This window comes from Anas acuta, chromosome 1, assembly GCF_963932015.1.
Source record: "Anas acuta chromosome 1, bAnaAcu1.1, whole genome shotgun sequence".
NCBI lineage: Eukaryota > Metazoa > Chordata > Aves > Anseriformes > Anatidae > Anas > Anas acuta.
Window position 1 is genome coordinate 44,298,165 of NC_088979.1, and position 22,438 is coordinate 44,320,602.

General features: G+C 37.5%; 1 protein-coding gene across 2 annotated transcripts in view; it reads left to right on the forward strand.

Moving 5' to 3' along the window:
- SLAIN1 (SLAIN motif family member 1) overlaps positions 1-22,438 on the forward strand; it is a 49,542-nt gene that overhangs the window by 22,193 nt on the left and 4,911 nt on the right. The window contains exons 3-7 of one of the 2 annotated variants that reach the window (XM_068676738.1): positions 5,677-5,826; positions 7,676-7,825; positions 10,061-10,399; positions 19,105-19,269; positions 21,152-21,431. In XM_068676738.1, the coding sequence (XP_068532839.1) occupies positions 5,677-5,826; positions 7,676-7,825; positions 10,061-10,399; positions 19,105-19,269; positions 21,152-21,431 (1,084 nt within the window). The remainder of the gene's footprint in view (positions 1-5,676; positions 5,827-7,675; positions 7,826-10,060; positions 10,400-19,104; positions 19,270-21,151; positions 21,432-22,438) is intronic. The other variant, XM_068676732.1, reaches the window with a different exon arrangement.

The following is a 22,438-nucleotide window of genomic DNA, read 5'->3' on the forward strand; positions in this document are numbered from 1 at the left end:
TGTGATGCTTGAAAAGTTGAGACTTTGTGGTATAATAATATTCAACAAGAGGGGGATATATACATGCTCCAGACTAACTTCCAATTTTACAAGTACAACTCGATGCTCATACACCCAGTTACTAGAGGCCCAGAATTCATAATATTTTTAACTAATAAAAAGCCAGATTTTTCACAGACAGGTTTTTAGTCTGGTAATTACAGAGGGTAGCTTGGATGTGCAGTGTTCAGATAAATGCTGGAAGATGTTATAGTCATTCTCTTTTGAGCACAGAAGCTGAATGCCTCAACATGTGATGCAGGCCTAAGGACTGTGTGTACTTCTGAGCTCCTTCTGCTGGAGAGCTACTGAGGTAGTTGAGAGACAAGATCTGCTTAGGCTTTGCTTTGAAATTTAGGTACCTGGAGATCCATCCCTGCACAGTGGCAGCATGGCATTGGATGCAGCTGGGCGTATAGCACCTCTTGTCCACCTAGGAGTGTTTAAAACTGTTATATACAAGCTCTGGATTTTCCAAGAACCTGAGTAGATCTACACAGTGAGTAGTAGGAGCCCATGTTTCCCACTTCTTAAGCAAATGTCCTCAAAATTGCAGTATTCAGCAAGTAGTGGGAACTTGCATCTTCCTACTCTGTCTGTCTTTTCAAACGCATTATCCACTCACCTGTTCCCAGGTATACATATACCCTCAGGAGGAGTTTGCAGACTCTGAATCACCATTTTACAGGGATATAAAACTAAGGTTAAAAACATATCTTTGAGAGGGTGTTTTTACATATGTCTCAGTTGGATGATGCCTCTTAGCTGGTTTAGACTACAGTAAGGAGTGGGTTTTGAATTTTCTTCTAGCACTCTTTAATTTCCCCAGTGATCAACAAAATACCTGTATTTCCCATGCAGGGTTGTGTATTTTACTCATGGGAAAGACATTTTTCTTTTAAGCGTAGATGTTGTGCAACTGCCCATATGCAGAATGTACCACAGAAGTAGTTTGGGTTTCCTTCTAAAAAGAAAGTACGTCAGCAAGAAAGGGCTGTGTGACTGATATGCAGACAGGACATGGTGACAGTGCAGGGGCACAGGGCACAGCAGAAGACCCTAGATTTATCCTGATCTGCAGTTTTGAACTTACTGAATTGACAGTATTGTAAATACTCCTCCAATTTTTTGGCTCTCTCAGTGGAGAGATTTTGTTGAAGCCTTGTAGTTAGTACCTGTGTTCAAATAAATGTATATGTGCAGTTCAGTTTATTCTTTAGATTTGAATTCAAAAGGTATTTTTGTCTCTAGCCAGAAGGCTTATATAAAACTTAAGCTAATTGAGTGGATGAACAGCCTAGATGGTAACTCAAATATAATTTGTTTAGTCAGTAATATTATACATTTTTTATGACTTTATTTTCTGTTTTTATAGCAAAGAAATATTTTTCATTTGTGTTGTTAGAGAGAAGGTAAGTTGCCATGTTACAGAATTCTGTCAAACTGAGTTTCATAGTGGAATTATGAAAATGGACGGTGTTTAAAATGTGCATGTACTTCTTTTGGTTTCTTGGAAGCTGTTATCCTTAGGTAGTACGGTGTTTTACATACAGCACCAGAGCTTGATCTGTCTCTGTTCTGCTTCAGTGTAACTCCACAAAATTAAAACATGATGAGGGTCAATGCCATTTTTACCTTGTGTCCCAGCTTATGAATGATCCCATTAATTTTAATAGTACATTTTGGCTTTGCTTTCAAGACCAGATTTTTGTATGTGTGATTAGAGTACCTTATGTAGCTTAAATTAGGAATTGCTTCTAATAAAGGAATTGTTTTAGGTATGGTACAGCATGCTCTGAGTTTGCAGTGTGTTCCATTACTTTTGAGCCATGAAATTCCATATATATGTTTCCTCATTGCCATTTTCATGTAAATTTTTCCATCAATTCTTATCAAAAGTTGATTATTAACAACAATCAATATGGTGAATATTTCTGTGTATATAATTGCTCTGAGTTATTACTCTAGTCTACTGTAGCTTCTGATATCTCCAGAAAAGTTATAAAAATGAGATCTTAATTAATTTTTAAATTTTTCAGTTGTGTTAGTGAACATTTTAAAGTTATGAAAAATCCCCCTTGTTGCTGATTTAACTTTTAAAGGAAAGGTTTGGTTTGATTATGTACATGTAGACATTTTGAGAAGTCCTTTTAAAAAATATTATTGTGCATGTAGTAGTTATAGTATATATAACACGTTATGCTATCAGCAATCTAGTTATTAAGAATTGATCAAATCCAGGAAAATCATGGGGCACTTCTATTCTAACTGTTTACTTTGAAGACTAGGACAATTTATATTTTCATATTAAAGAATATTAATTCCATTTGTTGGCGTAAAAGGCCAACAGCTTCATACTTCAAGAAGTCAAATTGTTAATGCATTTAATACTTTTCCATGAGTAAGTCAGATGGATTTTTTTTTTTGCTTCTTTTCTCTTGATGGTTCTTTAGATATGCTTGCTTTCCTTTCCATGGCTGAAACTTTTTATTCCTTTATTGTGTCTTCAGTATAAGGCACTCAGAGAGGGATTATTCAAGTTTCTATTCAAATGCAAGGGTTAGAAACTTCCTTGTTTTTGAAGGGTAGGTGAGTTTTTTAATTCATCTCTGGACAACCAGAGTTGGGGCTTTAAGATAAACTACAAATATTATAAAAATTGGAGTCTAACAGATGGACTTTTAAATTTAAAATAAGGGTCATCACAACATTGTCTCATTCTCTGGAAAGAGTCTGCTGCAAACAGTGAAGGAAGTGCAAAACTTTGCATGAGTAATGGTGTTTTACTGTGCTAATCTGGGCAGTCTCAGAATCAGTTTGGAGTAAAATAACTGTCCTAAAATGACTATCCATTTCAGTATTCTGTGATTTTACAAATTTTTACATTAAATTATAGTTTTACTTAGATGTATGTATCAGTCTTTTCCAACGTACCTTTTTATATTTTTGGTATAGCACAAGACTTATGTAAATCTGATTTTGCTGTCTTTGTTAATACTGCTGAGGTACTCAGTATGTACTTCATTTTGATATTTCAATTTGAAACCTAATGAAAATGTTTTTCTATATTTGATCCTAAATAATGAAACTAATTGTATATATAAACAATGCCAGTTCTTAGGTGAAGTTTAAACACTCTCAGGCTATAGATGGTACATGGTGACCAAAAGCCGTAGAACTGGGGACATTAGAACAGTATTTCTCTAGAGTTTGTTGGCATCCTTCTCCCTCTTCCCTTGAGAACCCATACTATTTGAAAGAGTAATTTGGAATCTGTTTTGCCATAAATACTGATTATATTTGTACTGCTTTCACAGTCACGATAACTGTTGCTTTGTGCTTCATGGGCCAGCTCACAGTAGTGATTGTACAGAGTAATGAATGATGTTTATTTGTGCTGTATGGTTGACCACATCTGTGGGTGAGAACATGCTGGCAGCTAATTGGACTGGCAAATGATCAGACTGTGACAAAACCAGATCTTGTGGTAAGCAGAAAAATAGAATTTTAAAGAACTGTCATCCTTTGCTCCTCACTGATGACTTCTAGTGGAAGTGGCAAGTATTAGCTGTGTATATGATATTTAGATCTATACTATCATGCATGTTTCTTTAAGTGAATGCTGTGAAGCAGTTAAGTTTCTGCCTTCTTTTGCATTAATCTGATCCCTAGCCATTGTATTACACACTAGTTTGTAGAGTTGTGGTCATCTGAGTTTGCTCTCCTTTTCATCCTGTAACACTTGCATACTTGACTTTTAAACTGATCACTTCAATAAATGTTAAGGACAAATAGCTCTGCATGGAAGCAGTTGTGTTGCTAGTCTCTGGGCAATTTTCTAGAAGTGGTGCTGATGCTACTCCTAGTTATGAACTGTAGGGTGTTGTTTTTTTTTTTTAAGCTTTTTTAAGGAACTAGAATCATGAAAAATGAGGGAATTGTAATAATTCTGTGATGAGATGACAGAAAAGATCACAATTTGCATTCTTGCACCTTACTTCCCTCCTTCAGACACTAAGGATTGCAGGTGCTTCCCTTCCACTGCAGGCTAGGGTTGGAAACAAGCAGTTTCCTTCACTGTAAGCTTAGTAACACTGATGGGAAGAGTACAAAAGGCTGATTTGTCCTTGCAAACCCAGGAGTGGGACAAACTCTTTGAGTGGGACGAAGCAAAAGGAATGGGGGAAACACTGTATTTTGGAATGATAGCTAATTGATTACTCCAAAAGGTTGCAGCAATGAGATTGACAGCCTGCCAACACAATGCATTTCCCCTCGGTCCCCATGGCCACTCTGCGTTGATGTTATCAAGAAGGAAGAATAAAGTTTGTATGTCCTGCTAAATCATTTCAGTGACGGAGAGGTTTTAAAACATGGAATGCTTGAACATTGTTTGAATATCTGTGAGCACATAGAACAACTGGATGAACAAGTCCATATAATAGAGTAGATTAGTGATATAAACTCCAGTGCTAGACACTTAGCTTTTGAGGACTTTTGGTTTTGAAACTGGTTGGCAACACTTGTCACAGCAAAGTACTCCTGCTAAATGTCAAAGTTATCCCACTGATTTCTAAGCTAGATATGAGTATGTCCCTAGCTCCCTCCCTTGTGTCACTGTAAACAGCATCTCTCAGGACAAAACAGAATCTATCACAAATAAATATATGATCTTTTGTTTTTCTTCTGCACAAACTGCTTGCATCTGAATGTGTTCCCTGAAATTAAATTTTTAAAAGTATACCTTTTCCTTTTACTTGCAGCAACTTTTCTATCTAGTATTTATTTTCCAAAGACTGCATGAATATTTTTTATTTTAACTTTTTTTTTTTTTTTAACACATGCTAAAAATAAGCAAGCCAAACTATAGGTGTATTCCTATTTTAATAGGAGAACTAAGAGAATATAAATTAAATAAAGCTTTAGTATTTTTGCCCACTCTAAGCTCTTTTTGACATTACTGAATAAACCATATGCCTTTCAACCTTGTTGTAAGCCATCCATAGAAAAAGATATGCTCTGTTCTATTATTTGGTTGGTCCTCAAAAATAGTGAAAAAATTTCATGCTTTTGTAGCCACAAACTTAACACTGTAAAAAGAGAAGTGAGAATATGTCATGGTAGCTTAAACGCCTGCTATGGGATTATGCTTGTTTTTAGCACTTGGTTGGGTATATTTTACTGCTTTGTCTGAACTCTCACAGCTGATAATTCTAATTCAATTGTGTGATGATTGATTGCCATGAACGATTCCTTGAAGAGCACTACAAATTTAATTTGTTTCTCTATTAACTGTAACGGGTTTTGCTTCCTCTGTTACTTTGTCTTGACACACAATGATGTATGTGATAAATATATGCCAAAATGGTGTATACATAGAAAATAGCAAACAACACATACTATACTTACTAGAAAACTCAGTGGAACAAAATCTTACATGTAAAAGGCTCTGCTAGTCTTCTGTTTTGCTGCTGAACTTGAACCATTATTTCCCATTTGCCATAAGTAAACGATGTGTAATGAAGAGATTATTGTTAGATGATTTTCTCTCTAGTAGCACTATTCTATTTATAACTATAAATCTTTTTTTTTTTTCTTTTTTTTTTTTTTTCCCCTCCTCCCTCACATCTGTAACAGCTAGCCGATGGCGGAACCTCTTCTCTACACCTGTCTCCTTGGCTTTTCCCTATAGTCCTGTTGCAAGACTCACCCCATATACCAATGGCTTTAATAGTCCCAGCTTCTCTAAAACCTCCAGTAAAGCAATACTAACACCTGAACGGACAGGTAATGCTTAACTTTTTGTGGATTTATGGGGCTTACAAAATTGTTTAATCAAATCTAATCTTGCTAGCATTTAACAACAATGCACCTTTCAGATGATAGTGTATAGACTCTCATCTCAGAGAGATTCTTTTATTAAAATGACCTAAAATTTTGCAATTAGCTAGCAATGTAGGTTGTTTTCTGTGTTCCACGGCAAGTGGAATTTTTAGATTCCATTTTTAATTTTTGGATTAGCATTGCCAGGGAAGGCAATGCTAATAAACAGCCTAGTGCTCAATAATGGTTAACCTGAGCGTATAGTTGCAACAGCATCAGTTTAAACAGTCCCCAGCTTTGCCCTTTCTTCCCTCTTACTCCACCATGGAGAATTTACCTGTTAGAAAAGCAGCCAGCAGAAAGGTGACTGTTTTCAATCTGGCACCAGTGCTACTATCCAAGATTTATTTTACTTTTGCCACCAATTTTAAGGGGACACAAGAGTTTTAGGAAAAAGACCCACTTTTTCAGTTAATTGTGAAGAGCTGCATTTTTCCTTCTTCAGTACAGGTATCAGGAGTCAGTTTATATCTATGGCTTCTCTTAACCTGAAATGGCAATGGAGAAAATAATCCCTTGGGAAAGAGGCATTAACATTGTATTGCTGGCAGTAGCAGGTATGCTCTGTGCCACACTGCTCTCTGTGCAATTTTCTTTACCATGTGTGAAATCCGTGCACAAAGCCCTGTTAAGAAATAAGGGTGCAGCAGGTGAGATACAGACACAGACTCTAAATGCCTCATGTAGGTGTGTGTGAGCTAGATATCTAAGCTCCCCTATTCAGTGGGATGCCATTTAGTTCCTAAACAAAAGCATCTAGTTCTGTCTCTCATGTCTAGTTTCCAACTGATGCTCCAAAAGGGTACAGCTGTTACTATCTCTGCAAAACCTAGAGAACCATTATAACTTGCAAATTTGAAAAGGCAAACAAATATATTTCCCCCTTACAATCCTTCCAAAGCAAAGTACTTCACTGCATGTGCTTTTCTGTTGGAGATCCTGTTAGAGAACGGCTGATTTTATGATGAATTTTAGTGGATGCTGTGCTAGAGGACGCAAACACATCTGTGATATAAGCACAGGTTAAGAGCCTTCATCACAGTGGTTATTATCCTGTAGGCAGTGAGTCTTTGGTGGTCCAAAGGATATTAAGAAGTAAACTGCATTTTATTTGCAAAAATTATCTCTAAAGTTGGGCAAAAACTAGCTCGTTCAACTAATTGCAATTTAGTTTATACTTTTACAACTATGCAGGAAAAAGTAGAATCAAGAGCCCTCTCTGAAAGTTACCTCTGTGAAGGAGGCATTGTTTTCTCTTTGTTGTTGCATCATTTTTCAGTCTTAATTTTTATAATAACTTATTTCTCTGATGATAATAAACAATTTAAAGAAAAACAGGTAAATTGCTAGAATAAGGAATCTGAGTACTGAGCAGAAGTTGGAGGCACATATGCACTCAGTTTTCAGAACAAAACAGGGAGAACCAGAGTCTCGTAAGGATTCAAATGCAGATAGTTTTAGAGTACACTATCTAGTCTGAGCTATCAGAACTGAACTCAGTAAATTATTCATTGTCTGGGCTCTGTAGGACTCTTTTGGGAACAAGCAGAGGGATTCGTGATCTGTTACTATACTTCTTATGAGTATCAAGTCCCTTTGTTAATTGTTAGTCGGTTGCACTATACTTCTGAAGGTTTTCATCTGTTATATATTTAAATATTTTAAGCTACTGTAACATAAAGGGAAGTTAGTCATGAATGAGAAATGGCCAGACATATTCACAAACTAAAGATTATCTGTTCTTTTTACATAGGTTACATTTCTAGAAGTTCCCCTTTGAGCCCACAGTCATCAATAGACAGTGAGCTGAGCACCTCAGAGCTGGAGGATGACTCCATCTCCATGGGATACAAACTGCAGGACCTCACCGACGTTCAGATCATGGCTCGTCTACAGGAGGAGAGTAGGTGGCTTTTTTCTTAACTGTTTTTCAGAATAATTAGAGGAAGATCACCCACAACAGTCAGAACTGCTCCTGCCTGGTCTCAGTCAATTGGACCTTTCTTAAAAGGAGTCACCTCTTCAGTGGCAGGTGGAAAAATTTTTCACCTGGAAGCACAAGGTGTCAACATTGTTGGGTTCATGTTAAGGATACTGGATATTTCAAAACATGATTCTTATGTATTGCTGGATCCCAACTGGTAGCTCCATACCCCTTGAGCACATTTTTAGTTAGCTGTTTTAAATGTCTTACCATGCTATTTAAATTATTTTATATGAGGGGGAAGGGAGATGCTAAAGCATTTTTTCATGCATAAATGTCGTGAGAAAATAAAAATATAAGCAGTTCTCATGGACTTTTTTTTGCCCCTACTTTGTTTTTATTAATTCTCAAATTAATTTTGATACTTTAAATTCTTAATTTTGAGGTATAGGAATTTGACATCTTGGTGTAAGACTTGTGATTATGCACAAATCTGAGCCCATGGGCTTTTTTGACATTATATTCTGGCTTGATAATAATTTATGGAAAATTATTTTATTAAAGACTATTTGACTTAGAATCCATTCAGACAACAGACAGTATCTTTCTTACTTTCTATGAGTGACAAGTAATACATAAAAGAGGAAATAATGTTATTAAAAACAAAGGAAGTTCAGAGATGATGACTGAAGGACAGTGCAAAATAATATCTGACTACGTTAAATGAAGATAAAATGTGAGCAAGAAATTAAGAGATCCAATGTGGCCGGACCAACCAGACTTGTCAGCAATTGAACTTGCTGTAAGTCTGGTAGCACTAGTTACATTCAGCAGAAAAAATCAGCAAGTGTGAAACTTTCCAAGGGAGCTGAATTCTCAACTAGTGAATGTGTATTGTCATGGCTTGGAAAATTTCTGATATTACGTGAAAGTGATCAGAATTTAAATATATATGTATATTTATGACTATCAAACATATGAAGGAATGTGTTACTTAAATGGCATCTGTGCTATCCTCCTTCAGAGTTAAGTTTAAAAAAGACTTCAGGTACTTAGCTCTCTAAGAAATCAGGTCATAGGTAAACTCAAAAAAAATACATTTTTTCTTCTAATCTATTTCCAGTGTTGTTGTATCTCATTCTTGTCGTAGCAATTTGTACACAATCTTTGAATGATGGTTGTTGTCCACTGCAGAAAGTGGTAGCATTTCATGTGAATGTTTATGCATGCACCTTTGCTTGCATGAATAGAAACTCTCACTCAAGAGGGAAAAACAAGCATATTAAGTAATTTCCATTATGGTAACAAAGACATCTGTTAAGGCTGAGAGTTTTTTGTAAATTTAAGGAAGTTGTTATTCCCAGCTATTCACAGAATTACTCAGCTGCTGGAAAGGCGATGCCTTCCAGGGCTGGCTGCTGTGCAGTCAGGAAAAAGAGGATGTGGGAGGGCTGAGAGGGATACTTCCCCCACACTTAACCTGGAGCAAACTTGCTCTTCTGGGGCAGTGCTAATAATGGGATAGTTTTCAACAACTGACATTTTGAGAAGAATGTGGTAAAATGCACGTGTCTAAAATACCACGGTGCTACCTACCTCCAACCCTTTTATGTGAGTTTGGGTGGTAGCAGGAATTCTCTGGTTCAGAGAGGTTGGAGAGCTGGAATATTTTCATGGCTTATATGTTTAGGAAATGTAATTGCTAGCATTTTTATTGCAGGAATATAAAAGTATAATAGTGATTTGGAAAACTAATTGGGTGAATGTTGAATTCTCCTCCGATTTAGGGTGTTTAGAAGTTAAATACTTGATACTCATGTAGTCTTCTCACTGGTAGAGAAATAAATAGGCACCCCCTGAGGGCAGTTCATGTTATTTTAAGAGAAGCAGCTAACACATCTAACTCACACATATTGCATTTTGGAGATGACTGTATTTATTTTTTCTTTAAAAAAAAAAAAAAAAACAAACAAGCAAACAACAAACATATTAAAAAGAAATCTCAAGGGAAGTCATTCAGGCTCAGATACCTGAAATGAGACACTGAAAGAGATCTGATGAATCCTACAGCAGATCTTCAGCTTGGTCACATTGCCAATCCAGTTCTTGCTGTAAAATTATGTCTGCTTACTTGCTGAGTCTGCAGGATTGAAGTGTATGTTAAGAGCTGATCCCTTAGCAGAAGCCAAGTCATCCTCTTCTTGGAATTTACAGGCCTTAGACAAGATTATGCTTCAACTTCAGCATCAGTATCAAGACACAGTTCGAGTGTATCACTGCACTCAGGAAAGAAGGGGACATGCAGCGACCAGGAATATGATCGCTATAGCCTTGAAGACGAGGAAGAGTTTGACCACCTCCCACCTCCACAACCACGCCTCACCCGCTGCTCCCCATTCCAGAGAGGAATCCCACATTCACAGACTTTCTCCAGTATTCGGGACTGCAGGAGAAGCCCAACTTCCCAGCACTTCCCTTCAAGTACTTATCAGCAGCCCTACTATTCTCCTCAAGCCCAAACACCAGAGCAGCAACCAAATAGGATTAATGGAGGTGGGTTGCATGCTTTTCCAAGAAAGTCTTTTCCTTGTGCCTCTCTGTTCAAACTGCCAGTTTTAAGGATCACGTTGGGAAAATCGAGTGTCAAGTGTTTAGTTTATGACTACTAGGTCATTCCATTAATTGCAACAACCACTTTAAGTCTGTGCAAATGATTGTGACTTTTTGTTATTAGAGGAGTGTTATTGTTAGGTAATTTGCTGCCAAATGTAATCCGTGACTCAGTCATGAAAGTACTTTAGTCAGCATTAAAATGTTCTGTAAAATTGTATGAGCACAAGTGGAGAAAGAAGAAAAAGGAAAAAGAGCATCTTCTAGGCATCTTCTGGTTAGCTGGAAAACCTGATTAGGTTTTTGTGCTTGACCTATGTATGGCCATCATAGATCCATCAAAATACGAAATATTTACAAGACATTTCATTTCTAACTACATTCTCTTTCTTACTTCCTAACTTTTCCATTAATGTAGCTTTGCTGTGAATGCATAATGAGTGCTTGTGACAAGGGTGAATGCTCTTGTTCCAAATCTGGTAGGGTGGTCTGTTGAAGTAGTATAAGATAAAGTCACTTCCAAACTACCCTGAGCCCTTACTGCTTTTTGCACTGCATTAGAGATGTGTTTCAGAGTCTCTGACTTTTTTTTTTCCTCTCAGTACTTATTCAAGAATTAAGTTTCCTTCCATTGTTGCTGTTACCTTCCTTTCATTCCTTACTATGATCACAATTTTCTTCCTCCTGCTGTGTCTTACTTTGCTGTTCCTTCAGTCCCCAAGCTAATTTAAGACTGTCAGTTTTCAGTCAAGGTCTTGTTTGTAACATTACAGGTTACAGCTCAGCCTTGGGCAAGAAAATAAATGTGTTGTTCGAAACAGTTCCTATTTATAGAGTGCTACAGGTATGCATGTTACTTTCCTGACAAATCAGGCATGACAGGTTGGTGCCAAGAGCACTGGCATTGAAAGTAAGACACAGCATGAAAGTATAATCGACAAGTGGCAGCATATAAAGAAGGCTAAGGTTAATGTAGAGTACAGCGATGTGGGCTTTTGTCAGTACAGCATATGTACCACATTCATTCCAATGTTATTTTTCTCGACAGTGAGGTACAAGAATGGAACAACGGTGAACTGCTTTCAGAAAATCTGTTTGGGAGAGAGAGAGGAAGGCTATGGGACATTTTTGATTCAGTAATGTGGGCAGGATGTTGTGCTGCAATCTCTGTATGGTTTCCAAAGCCTTTTTCAATGATTTTTTCATGTTCATGTCAATAGAACTTAGGCATTGGATTCCCACATGGAAATCCCAAAAAATATTCGCAGCACACTAAAAATAACAAAATTCTTACTATTAACTAGAAAATATGTAAATGTAAAATGCCACCAATTTTATCACCTGGTTGTCTTTTTTTCTCAAAAATCTCGAGGTGATGGGTCATGTGGTTGGTGTTGCTTAGGAAATCAACATGTATGGCTCCAGTTACTTGTTTGCTGGCATGACAGACAATCCTGTAATAGACTGTACCACTATCTTTAGAGGAGAATTATCTCTTTAGCTTCTTCACCTTCACCCTATGACTCATGCAGCAGTGATCAACAGAAATAGAAAATGCTGATCATGAGAAATGTTTTACATTGGCTGTGTTTTATAGGCAGACAAGGAGTATTTATTTACTTTTTTTTTCTGTATCAAAGATGTCTGAGTATTATGACAGTATCTTCTCATTCACACTTCTCATCATCTTGGCAACAATGTCTTTCAAGAACTCCTACAGGCTGGAATTGAGATAGACTGCACAATAAGAATTTGTCTGAACCTCAATATGATGGACAATGTTTCAGACTGTTACACTTTACCAAGGCAGATGAGAAAGGGTGTGTGTGATGGATGGAGAGGCTAAACTGTCACTCCTTTCAATATATGCCATTTCAACTTTGGCACTGCCTCCCCCAGAATTGTCTATGTGTTTAGCTGGAGTAAATTTTTTTTGCCTGTAAGAACAAACAGTATTGGAGGTACTGTTCTACCTGCCCTTAGTGAAGTTTGTTTGGTATGGTATGCTAGTTGAGATACTTATTCTAACTTTAGACCTGTACTACCTGTATTGTGAAAAATATACTGAAGGTGTGATAAACTTGGAAAATTTCAATACTTTTTTAAGAGTATACTCTTGTGTGCATATTGAGTAGTTTTAATATATTTCTTCATATGAAACTGGATTAAGAAGTGCCTTCAAGAAAACAAATGGGAAAGATAAAATGTTTAAAGTTTACCTAGACAGGGAACATCCCAGCAAGCACTCAAATGCCATAGCCAGGTTCCCAGTGGCTGGGAAGATAGTCCCCTAACTGTCACCCCAGTAACAGGGTTGTTTTGACAAGGCTGAGAGGAGTTTAATGCTGGCCTGAAGGAAAGGGCAAGGGGAACAAGCTGTCAGCAAACAGAGGCTGACAGTCACAGTGATTGTGCAGACATGCGTGCCTTCTGGGGACTGAGGTGGCTGCTCCTCCTTGCCATTTCCCATAACTGAGCTTGCAAAGGTTTGAGCAGATAAGACTTCTGATTCATTGCTGTAAATGATTTTGAACTTTTTAAGGGATGAGTAAGGAATGTTTTATTCCTAGGATGCATTTTGTGTGTCCATATGCATGTATTGGATGGGATCTGCCTTGCTGATGGAGACACCTATGCTGGGATGTAGGTGCCCACATGTGAATGCAGTGCCCAGTTCAGCTGCCCTTCCTTCCTTCCTTCCTTCCTTCCTTCCTTCCTTCCTTCCTTCCTTCCTTCCTTCCTTCCTTCCTTCCTTCCTTCCTTCCTTCCTTCCTTCCTTCCTTCCTTCCTTCCTTCCTTCCTTCCTTCCTTCCTTCCTTCCTTCCTTCCTTCCTTCCTTCCTTCCTTCCATAGAACAGCAGCATTTTAGGGTCAATAAGTAGGTCTGTGTTTAGATACCAGTTCAGTATAGACTGACATTGATTTGTGTGTTTGGAGGGGTGAGAAAATCATAGAATCATAGAATATCCTGAGTTGGAAGGGACCCTTAAGGATCATCAAGTCCAACTCTTGACACCGCACAGGTCTACCCAAAAGTTCAGACCATGTGACTAAGTGCACAGTCCAATCTCTTCTTAAATTCAGGCCTGTTCTTACTGATTTACTGAATGCTTTTCTGCTCTTAGCCTCTCTTTAAGTTCTGTAAGGAAGAGAGAAATCAGTAAGAAATTTTAGCAGACTATTAAAGAAAAGGAGAAAAAAAAAAAAAAACAACTTTCTCAGTCATCCCTGAAGTTTTACTGAGAATAGTAAACAGTGGAGAAAAGTCATGGAAGGGTAATGGAAAAATCTTTAATATGCTTTAGGGATCTTTGGAGGGAGACACATGCCAGCATGAAGTAATAAGTCTGATTAAAATCGAAGTGCTCATCATAGCAAAATATAAATATTTTCAATAATGAAGAATGGTGTCTCTTGCTTAACTGAAAGACTTATTTTTAATTCTCAATCTGTATTTGTGTTTTTACACCACAGATGATTCCATAGATCTTTAACTAGACCCTGGTGTACTTAGGATGTTACAAGCATAATTTATAAATATTATAAGCATAATATATGTAATGTATATACTATCTCAGGTCTTTGAAGATGAGGAAGAGAAATTAACAGTACATATCCCTTAAGGTGAAGTTTTAATTAAGTGCTTTTTTTTTTTTTTTTTTTTTTTTTAGGATTTCAGAACAAATTCTGACTATCTAAATAATATAGAACATAATATTTAATAATAGATAACCACAGACTTTTTCCTTTTATTTTTTTTCCCTTAATTTCTTTGTGCATTGGGTACAGATAAAGTGGGGTTGAATTTGCAGGGTTTATGTGGAGGATTTAAATATGTGAAAGAAACTGCTAATGTAGCTTAAACAGTGATATTGATTTCTCTGAGACAAAATAATTATGATTCATTGTGTCATATTCCTTAACTATAGTGCACTTTTGGTCGGTCATGTGAATCTGTTCAAATAAAATGTCAGCAACACCTAAATGAAAAAAACAATCAATGAATAAATATATTTTAAGACACTTCACTATAGACCCAACATAACCTCTACTTGAGCTTAGTCTTGTTCCTGTCAATAGTCATTAAATGTCCAAATTAACCTCAGTTTGGTGTTTTTAAATCTGGGCTAGTTACTCCTATTAAATATATGTCCAATGATCCTTTTTTCAAAACACTTATGCTGATAACCTGCCAGTTTTACAGAGTGGATACAGAATAATCAATCTGCAAGCTGCTGGCCATCCATTTGTAGTCCTCCACTAGGTATTCCCATAGTTCATTTTAGGTTTTGTTTTCTTGCTGTCTGCTAACACCTTTCTCCAATTCTAGAAATCACTGACAGGTTTATATATACCATTTGGATATTTCAGTCTGACATGGCATAAGGACCTGTTGCATTGGCAACATTTTTATATTTCCTAGTATTCTAGGAAATATCTGTTCTCGAAACTGTTCCCTCAGACTCTGGGCCACTTCTGTGAGATCTGAGGGAATCACAATTGAGAGACATTTATTCATAATCATGGGCTGCTAGAAGTGCTTTAGTTGATGAAGCACAGTGGATGAAGCTGTTTTGGCAGAGAGAAGATAATATTTTTCAAGAGCCTCTGTAGGAAACCCAAAGATCAGAACTCCCAGTTTGGCAGCCCACCAAGATCTTACCTCTTGTGGTGCAGCTTTGCTCCAAGTACAAAGCCTGACTGCATGCAGCATGGATGTTAATCTTCAGCTAATAGTGTTTGGTCAGTGGAAGGAGAGAAATAGTGAAACGTGGGAGGCCACCAACAGAGCTGGAACCAGAAGACAACAGGGAGGTGCTGCCTGTTGTGTTTTCCTACCGGAAAGATGTTGGACTGCAGATCCCTGGCTGACTTCAGAGAAAAAATGGCATTTGGGGAGGAAGTTCTTGGACAAATCAGAACTGAAGCAACTGGGTAAGAGGCAAACTGCTGTCTTTACTGTAATTTCATAGATTATTTCACAAGATAAGGGACATTTTTGCCTGCTTTTTGACCAGTTTCTTTGCTGTAGTAACTATGATCTATGCTACGGGGAGGTCTTTTCATGGACACTTTCAGGTGAGGGCAGAGGACCTCTGTTTCATAATTCCTAGTTTTTCCTGTGCTGTAGGCAACGTGCAGTTCAGTGTGGATGCCACACGGAGGAGGATGCATAAACATGCAACAGGAGATTTTTTGTGGATCATTCTGCTGCAGATATGAGAAACATGGACAATGCATGCCACCTAAAGAATACTCATGAAGTGACAAGCACGTGTGTATACGCATGAACTACTCTGAGAAGGTGGTAATAACCAGAAACTGATTATTACTTTTGTTGCATGACCTATTGTTGCATTTTGTACTTCACGTTTCAAAAATTTCAGTAATACAGTGTCTGTAGGTCATGCTAATACATCTCAAAACAGGCTGGGGAAGGCAAAGATACATCTGTGTTGCCTTGTATGGCTGCATCCTACTTAAACATCATGGTTATCTCAGCCCAAATTTTAAATGAGACTCAGTAGTGGATCACAATAGCTGTTGATACTGTGGAAGGCACAGGTGCTGTGGAATTCCTCGCTGGTGTTAGAAGCCACATGTCCCTAACAGAATGAACTTACCGCAGCTCTACTGCTTCTCTCCTTCTCTCTGTTAATTTTCTCATCAGTCTTAGAAGAGCAAAGAGCTCTAAAAAGGGAACGCGGCTTAGTGAAATATTTTTTTTTTCTTCTCATAGATTTCCAGCAAGTTCATATCTAGTCATGTCTCTGTGGCCTGAAATAATATTAAAATCACATATCTCCCATTGTCTACTTCTGTATACCACGCTCACAGAAGACAGTTTTTCACTGAAAACATCTGTAAGACTCTCCACTGTTCTTAGGAGGGGAACGGGTGACAGAACAAACTTCAAGAAAGAGATGAAAGAGAATGCATCATCCAAGGAAATGAAAGCTGCAGAATACTATCGAGATGAGCATTTCTGGGTTTTCCTTAAACATAACATTGACCTGCTATTTTCATTGCTTTTCAGGGCCATTTATCTCAGCAGACAAAAGGAATCATCAAAGAAGTAATGCAGATGTTTGATGGATGAAAATTTGCAGGTGCAGCAGGAATTTGCTGCCCAAGGACTGAATCATCAGCAGAGCAGACTGCTGGAACAAGAAGGGACACATGAACAGAAGGCAAAAGAAATGGCCACCCTTGACACAGAGGAAATCCAAGCTACTTCTATACATTTTTTTTCCTACTATAGCTGCATCCACTGGACAGTTCTAGGCACAGATTATTCCTGTTGTGGCTGATGCAGTCCCAGAGTGGAAAAGCATGTAGATTCCAAGGAGTTTGGCTTATACTGTGTGATACATGGATAGTACTAGACAAAAATCTATTTTATGAAGTGTTATCTACCCTACCACCATCCTACTGCTCAAATGATTTTTTGCCAAGTGCTGTAATTTTAGCCTAGGATTTCATGGCCTATGAGTTTAAAGGGTTGGCCTGGTCTTCAAAATAAACAGTAGTTACAGACGTCTCATGTTCATGAAATTTCTGCAGCTCTGGGCAGTTCCCTTTCCAGTTTGCAAAATCATGAATATTTCAGAAATAGGAGCACACAGTAGCTATGTGGATGCCATTGTTCACATCCCCAGGATGGTTTTGGAAGCCTGATAACAGTTGTGTTATTACTATACCAATTATATGAATACTTACCTGAATCACAATAGTAATCCCTTTGCTAATGGTTGTTGCTATACCACTGACAGTTTCAGTTTGCCGGTGTCAGTGATGAGCCACAGAAGCATAACACGTCTAACTCTTTGATGAAGAGTTACCCTTTAGAGAGGTTCTTCCAATTCTATTTCATATTGGGAAAGATTTATTGCGAATTAGCTATGCTCTAGTTTCTGGGAACTCTAACCTTGAATTCCCTTTGCTTGCACTGAACACCTCCCAGATTTACCTCCCACACTTACTGTTTGATTTCAATAATATGAATAAGGCTATGTAAACTATTTCCTAGATAGCAATGGTTTTCTGTGTTAGACTACATATTCAAGTCAACCTTAGTTGGGATGGAAGGGAAGACCAACAAGGGCAGGTAGGCACTACTAATTGGGAGTTGGGATATGAGGATATTAGAAATGCTGAACCTTTGAAATGCAAAGATGTTTTGAATATTTTCAGAATCCTGTATCAGTTCTTATCATGAGGACCAGTCATAAGAACAGCTAACAGCTTGTAGCCTTGTGATGTGACTTAGTTCACTGAAGGTACATAGGCATCATATGTACTCAAGTTACTGTTAGTGACTACTAATACACTGTATAGATAGAACTATACTGTCACTTCTTATTACTCTCAATTGTTATCAGCTTTAAGGATTAGAGGAGCTCATGATAGTGCTAAATAGGTTATATATTTATGTGAACTGATTAACAGAGACTCCTAAGTCAATCTGTTGTTTCTGTGAATTGAACTTGCCCTGTGTGGGTTAAGAGGTCAACCCAAAACAGCAATTCCAAGCCATGTGTGATATAAGTGTTATTTCTGTGCATAAATCCAAAACTGTAATCTCAAAATGCCCTGCTTGCAATTGAAGAGAGAAGTCACAGATACGTTTTACAGGAAAAGCACACCCTTGCTTTCTGTTGCAGTGTAAGAACTGAAGACAGATCTGTACCATGCATTGGAACCTGCTGAAGGGACATGAGCTGGTGGACTGCACTGAGAATGGTACCACAGGAAATGTAGCCATGTCAGCAGCAGCATAACGTTTGAGGCCAATATTAGTGTTATTATCAAACAAGATTTAATGAATGACCTGTTATTTCCACGCACTGGTGCTTTACTGAAGTCTGTCACATCACAGGAGGCAGTTCAGACTTCCAGTCTCTTAGACACTTAAGTTAGCTGTTAAGCCTGCCCCCAGGTATCTCATTTCCAGCTTTCTTTTTATGCAGGACCTTATCCTACAGGCCTGCTCTGAAAATGCCCACCAAATCAGACACCACAAGTGGGATAGGAGGGAGACCCACCAGATTTGAAAATCCTGATGTCAACCCAGGTCTCCAAGCAACTGACAGCATCACGACTTAGCAGGTTTTGTGCATGGCCTCCTGCAGAAACCTAACATGCTAATAAGGTTAGGTACTGAATAGAATTTTTTTTAGCATCTCATTGGCACCTGAAAGCAAGACTTAGTCACTTATGATGGATTCATCTCACCTGTCTTTAGACATCCACAATGTAGATATTCTGACTGTCACTGACGCCTCTGTATTCACTGCAAAGAAATAGGCACATTTAGGGCATGATTCATCTGACCTATTTTACACGTTTACATGAAAATCATCCTTATTATTACACTATAGTGTTTAGATCTTTGTTATCCCTAAAATGCATTGCCTATCGATGTTTTATAAATTACTTGTGAATAATTGTGGTATTACAATAGTCAGAAGGGTTCAATTGGTAGGCTGTCAATTATGTATTCCTATTCTTCCTATGGAGCAAAACCCTTCTTTGTGTTGAATGAATTCGGTTTTAATTTTGATTTTTTTACAGATTTTTTTTCAGAGGCTTCTTGTGTTTGTTGCAAATTCTGACATGACTATGGATGTTGTGCTCTTTTGCTTCAGATAAACTCCGAAGAAGCATGCCGAACCTAGCTCGGATGCCAAGTACTCCTGCCATTAACAATGCTTCTGGCTTTGCTAGTTCTCCAGTCACTGTGAGGAACAGTCAGAGCTTTGATTCCAATCTACATGGAGCAAGTAATGGGATTTCAAGGATGCAGTCATGTAGTAAGTACCTGTGTTCTTTGGCAGTGTGCAAGGGATCAATAGAGTGGTAAAGTTTATGTCCGTGCTTTATGAAAAATTAAATCAGGCTGTGTTCCTTTTACACTGGATTTTAATATAGCTCAGGATTTTAAAGCTGCTAGTTTGGAAGGCAACATATAGCCCATCTTGTTATGCAGTATTGAGTGTCAACACTACCTTTATTTTCTTTGCCCACTCATTTTTGTCAACCTTTCAACTAAAATTACAATAATAATTATTATTAGTGGTAGTAATATAGAAGAACCAATAATGCAATTAATTCATATAAGCTTAGTTTTTCAGCTTTGATACTAGAATTTAAAACATTGCTTTTCTTAGTAGTTTACACAGTGCTGTATTATACAGTACACTGTATAAATACCATCTCAAAATACATGACCTCTCTCCTGTTGAATTTGAGCCACTCTGTTCCATGCAAATGTGGTAACTGGAGAATTATATCCTCAAGTATATCATACTTGTTGAGTGGATGAATTAAAATGTCTCTAGTTTAATTTAATTGACTTCCAGCTGGCAGGGGTGCAGTATTGATCTATTGGATGTGGAATTATGAACATAGAATGTCAAAAAGACATTCTTTTCTAGCATGATTATTGAGATACTCTGATGGGAAATGGAAAAAGTGGATTTCATATGATGCAGGGAGGAGAAGGAATTGAATTTTTGCCTCCCATTTCCTATGAGGTTTTGGAGGGAGAAGTTGGCAAAACCTGTTCCTCTTTCCTTCAAATCTGAGCAGAGGTTTTTTTTTCTTCAAAAAGATTAAATTGAATCTTTTCTTGATAGTATACCATAGTGCTGGATTTAGTTTGTTTTATTTTTGTCCTTTTCTAATAGGAGATTGGAAATAGTTGTTCAGGATACCACATGTAACTTGAATGGTAGTGTGCTGAGAGTTTAATTTTACTTACTACTTTAAAAATACATGTTTCTCTGTGTGTTTTTGTATGTAAATGTGTGTGTAAAACACAATTCTTCTGAAATGACCTTTCTGAAGAACATAAAAATAAGTGGCAGCATTTTTTTTTTAAGGAGGTGTGTTATGATAAGGTTTCCTTAGCAATATACATGTATTGCCAGTCATATTTAATTGATTCATGTATCTGTTTCTTCAACTGTATCTTTAAATGTACTTAGGATGTCCTTTTTCAAAGAGCTGAAAAAGGATTGGCCTGTGTGCAATAGTTGGCTTATGTGCTTTAGGCTTTTTACAGTTTGCTTTTGATATGTGGACTCTGGAATAGATGTGTGTCTGATGTACACCAGAGGGCAGAATTGTGTAGAGAATCTATATATAAAGCTTCTGGAAAGTGTAGCATTGATTTAAAATGATAGTTTACATAGCATCAGCTTTGGAATATCTTGTTATGTTTGGGACCTTTTTATAGCCTTTTGATTGTTTTTATATAAATAAAGCTTGTGATGTTTTGTAATGCTTTAATGTAATAAGCATTAAACAAGATATGGTTATTACAAGCAACCTTACAAAAATCTGAACAATCTAAAAGTAATTAACTCAGAGCTTCAGCAGTTTTAAGGCTCTAATTGCATAGGTGGAATTAGTGTGTTTTTAATGGAAAACAGAACCTCTTTGAGGGGAGAAAGAAGGATAAATAAGGGTGGTATTTTTGTTTGGTGTGGGGATGAAACAGGATATTTTAGTTTGGTGCAGGTTGGATGCAGGGGGTTCTTCAGTAGTTTATAATTAGCAAGTTAATTGCATAATGATGTGTTTAACTGTAATTAGATTTGTATAGAGATGCACATTATTATCTGGCCTCATTTGTTGGGTACTGACCTTGTACCTTTCTACCTCCTACCTCCTTTCTACCTCTCCTAACAGTTCCATCACCAGGACAGCTTCAGCACAGAGTTCACAGTGTGGGACATTTTCCAGTATCTGTCAGGCAGCCTCTCAAAGCTACTGCCTATGTAAGCCCAACTGTACAAGGCAGTAGCATTCCAGTGTCCAACAATTTACAGCTATATTCTAACACTGGGATCCCAATGCCAAACAAGACTGCTAGTCAAGGGATTGTGGGGCGCAGTGCTCTTCCAAGACCCTCGCTGGCCATCAATGGGAGCGGCATACCCAGAAGTAAAATTGCACAGCCAGTTCGAAGGTAAGAGTTAAACAGGCCATTGTTCCTGTATAGCTGGCCTTAGCATGGATTGTGTTTTGTTTGTTTGTTTGTTTTCCTCTGGAGTATGAATCTGGGATATAAAGGAGAAGCATTTCTAGCTCCCAGTGCTGAGTCAGTGAATGGGTGAAGATTTAACTCCACAAATAGTGATGGACAATGCCTGCTGGTAATTTCTAATAAACTGTGTTACAGATAGAGTGTAATTACATATAAATAAGAACGTAATACCACCCACCAGTAAGAAATCAAAACAAATGGAAATCTCATAGCATTAGTATATCTGACTCACCATCTTCCAGACTTGTGCCAACTGCTATTTCAAGCTCTGAGGATGAGCATGAGAAAGATTTGCATGCCTGTTGCTGTAAAAAGCAACAGACTGTAAAAATGCAACTTGTGATGTTACAGAATTATGAGGAAGGAGATATTTTGGATGTCTTCCTCTTGGGATGAAGCAGCATCTTGTCAATTTCAGCTGGGAAACAGTAGAAAAACTATACTGCTAAACAAATGAATTTTTGCATTTTGCAATAGAATTGTCTCCAAATATTTTTTTTAAGGTAAGCAATAAAATAATCCCGAAGAAAGAACTATGTTTTAATCACCTTATAACAGCTGAGTTAAACTCTTAGCTCTATGTATCATACATTCTATGATTAATAGGTGTTGAAGTTTCTCAAAAAGAAACTCTAATCTACTTTTGTCAACTCTTCCCACTATTTCTTCCCATCATGTGCATCCCTCCTGTTGTGAAAGCCTGCTGCTTGACCACCTGGTTTTCTGTTGGATGAACTGTCAGTGTTTAACTTTCACCATTTTTATGCTTTTCACTAGGTACTTGCTAGATCCAGAATAAGTTAAATTGCTCACATTCTCTCTTTGGTTGAGTTACTCAGGGATTACACTGATGTGACTGACAACAGATTTTGACCAACTGCAGTGAAACTTTGATAAAAAGCTGTCAGGTTTCTTCTTTGATGGAGACT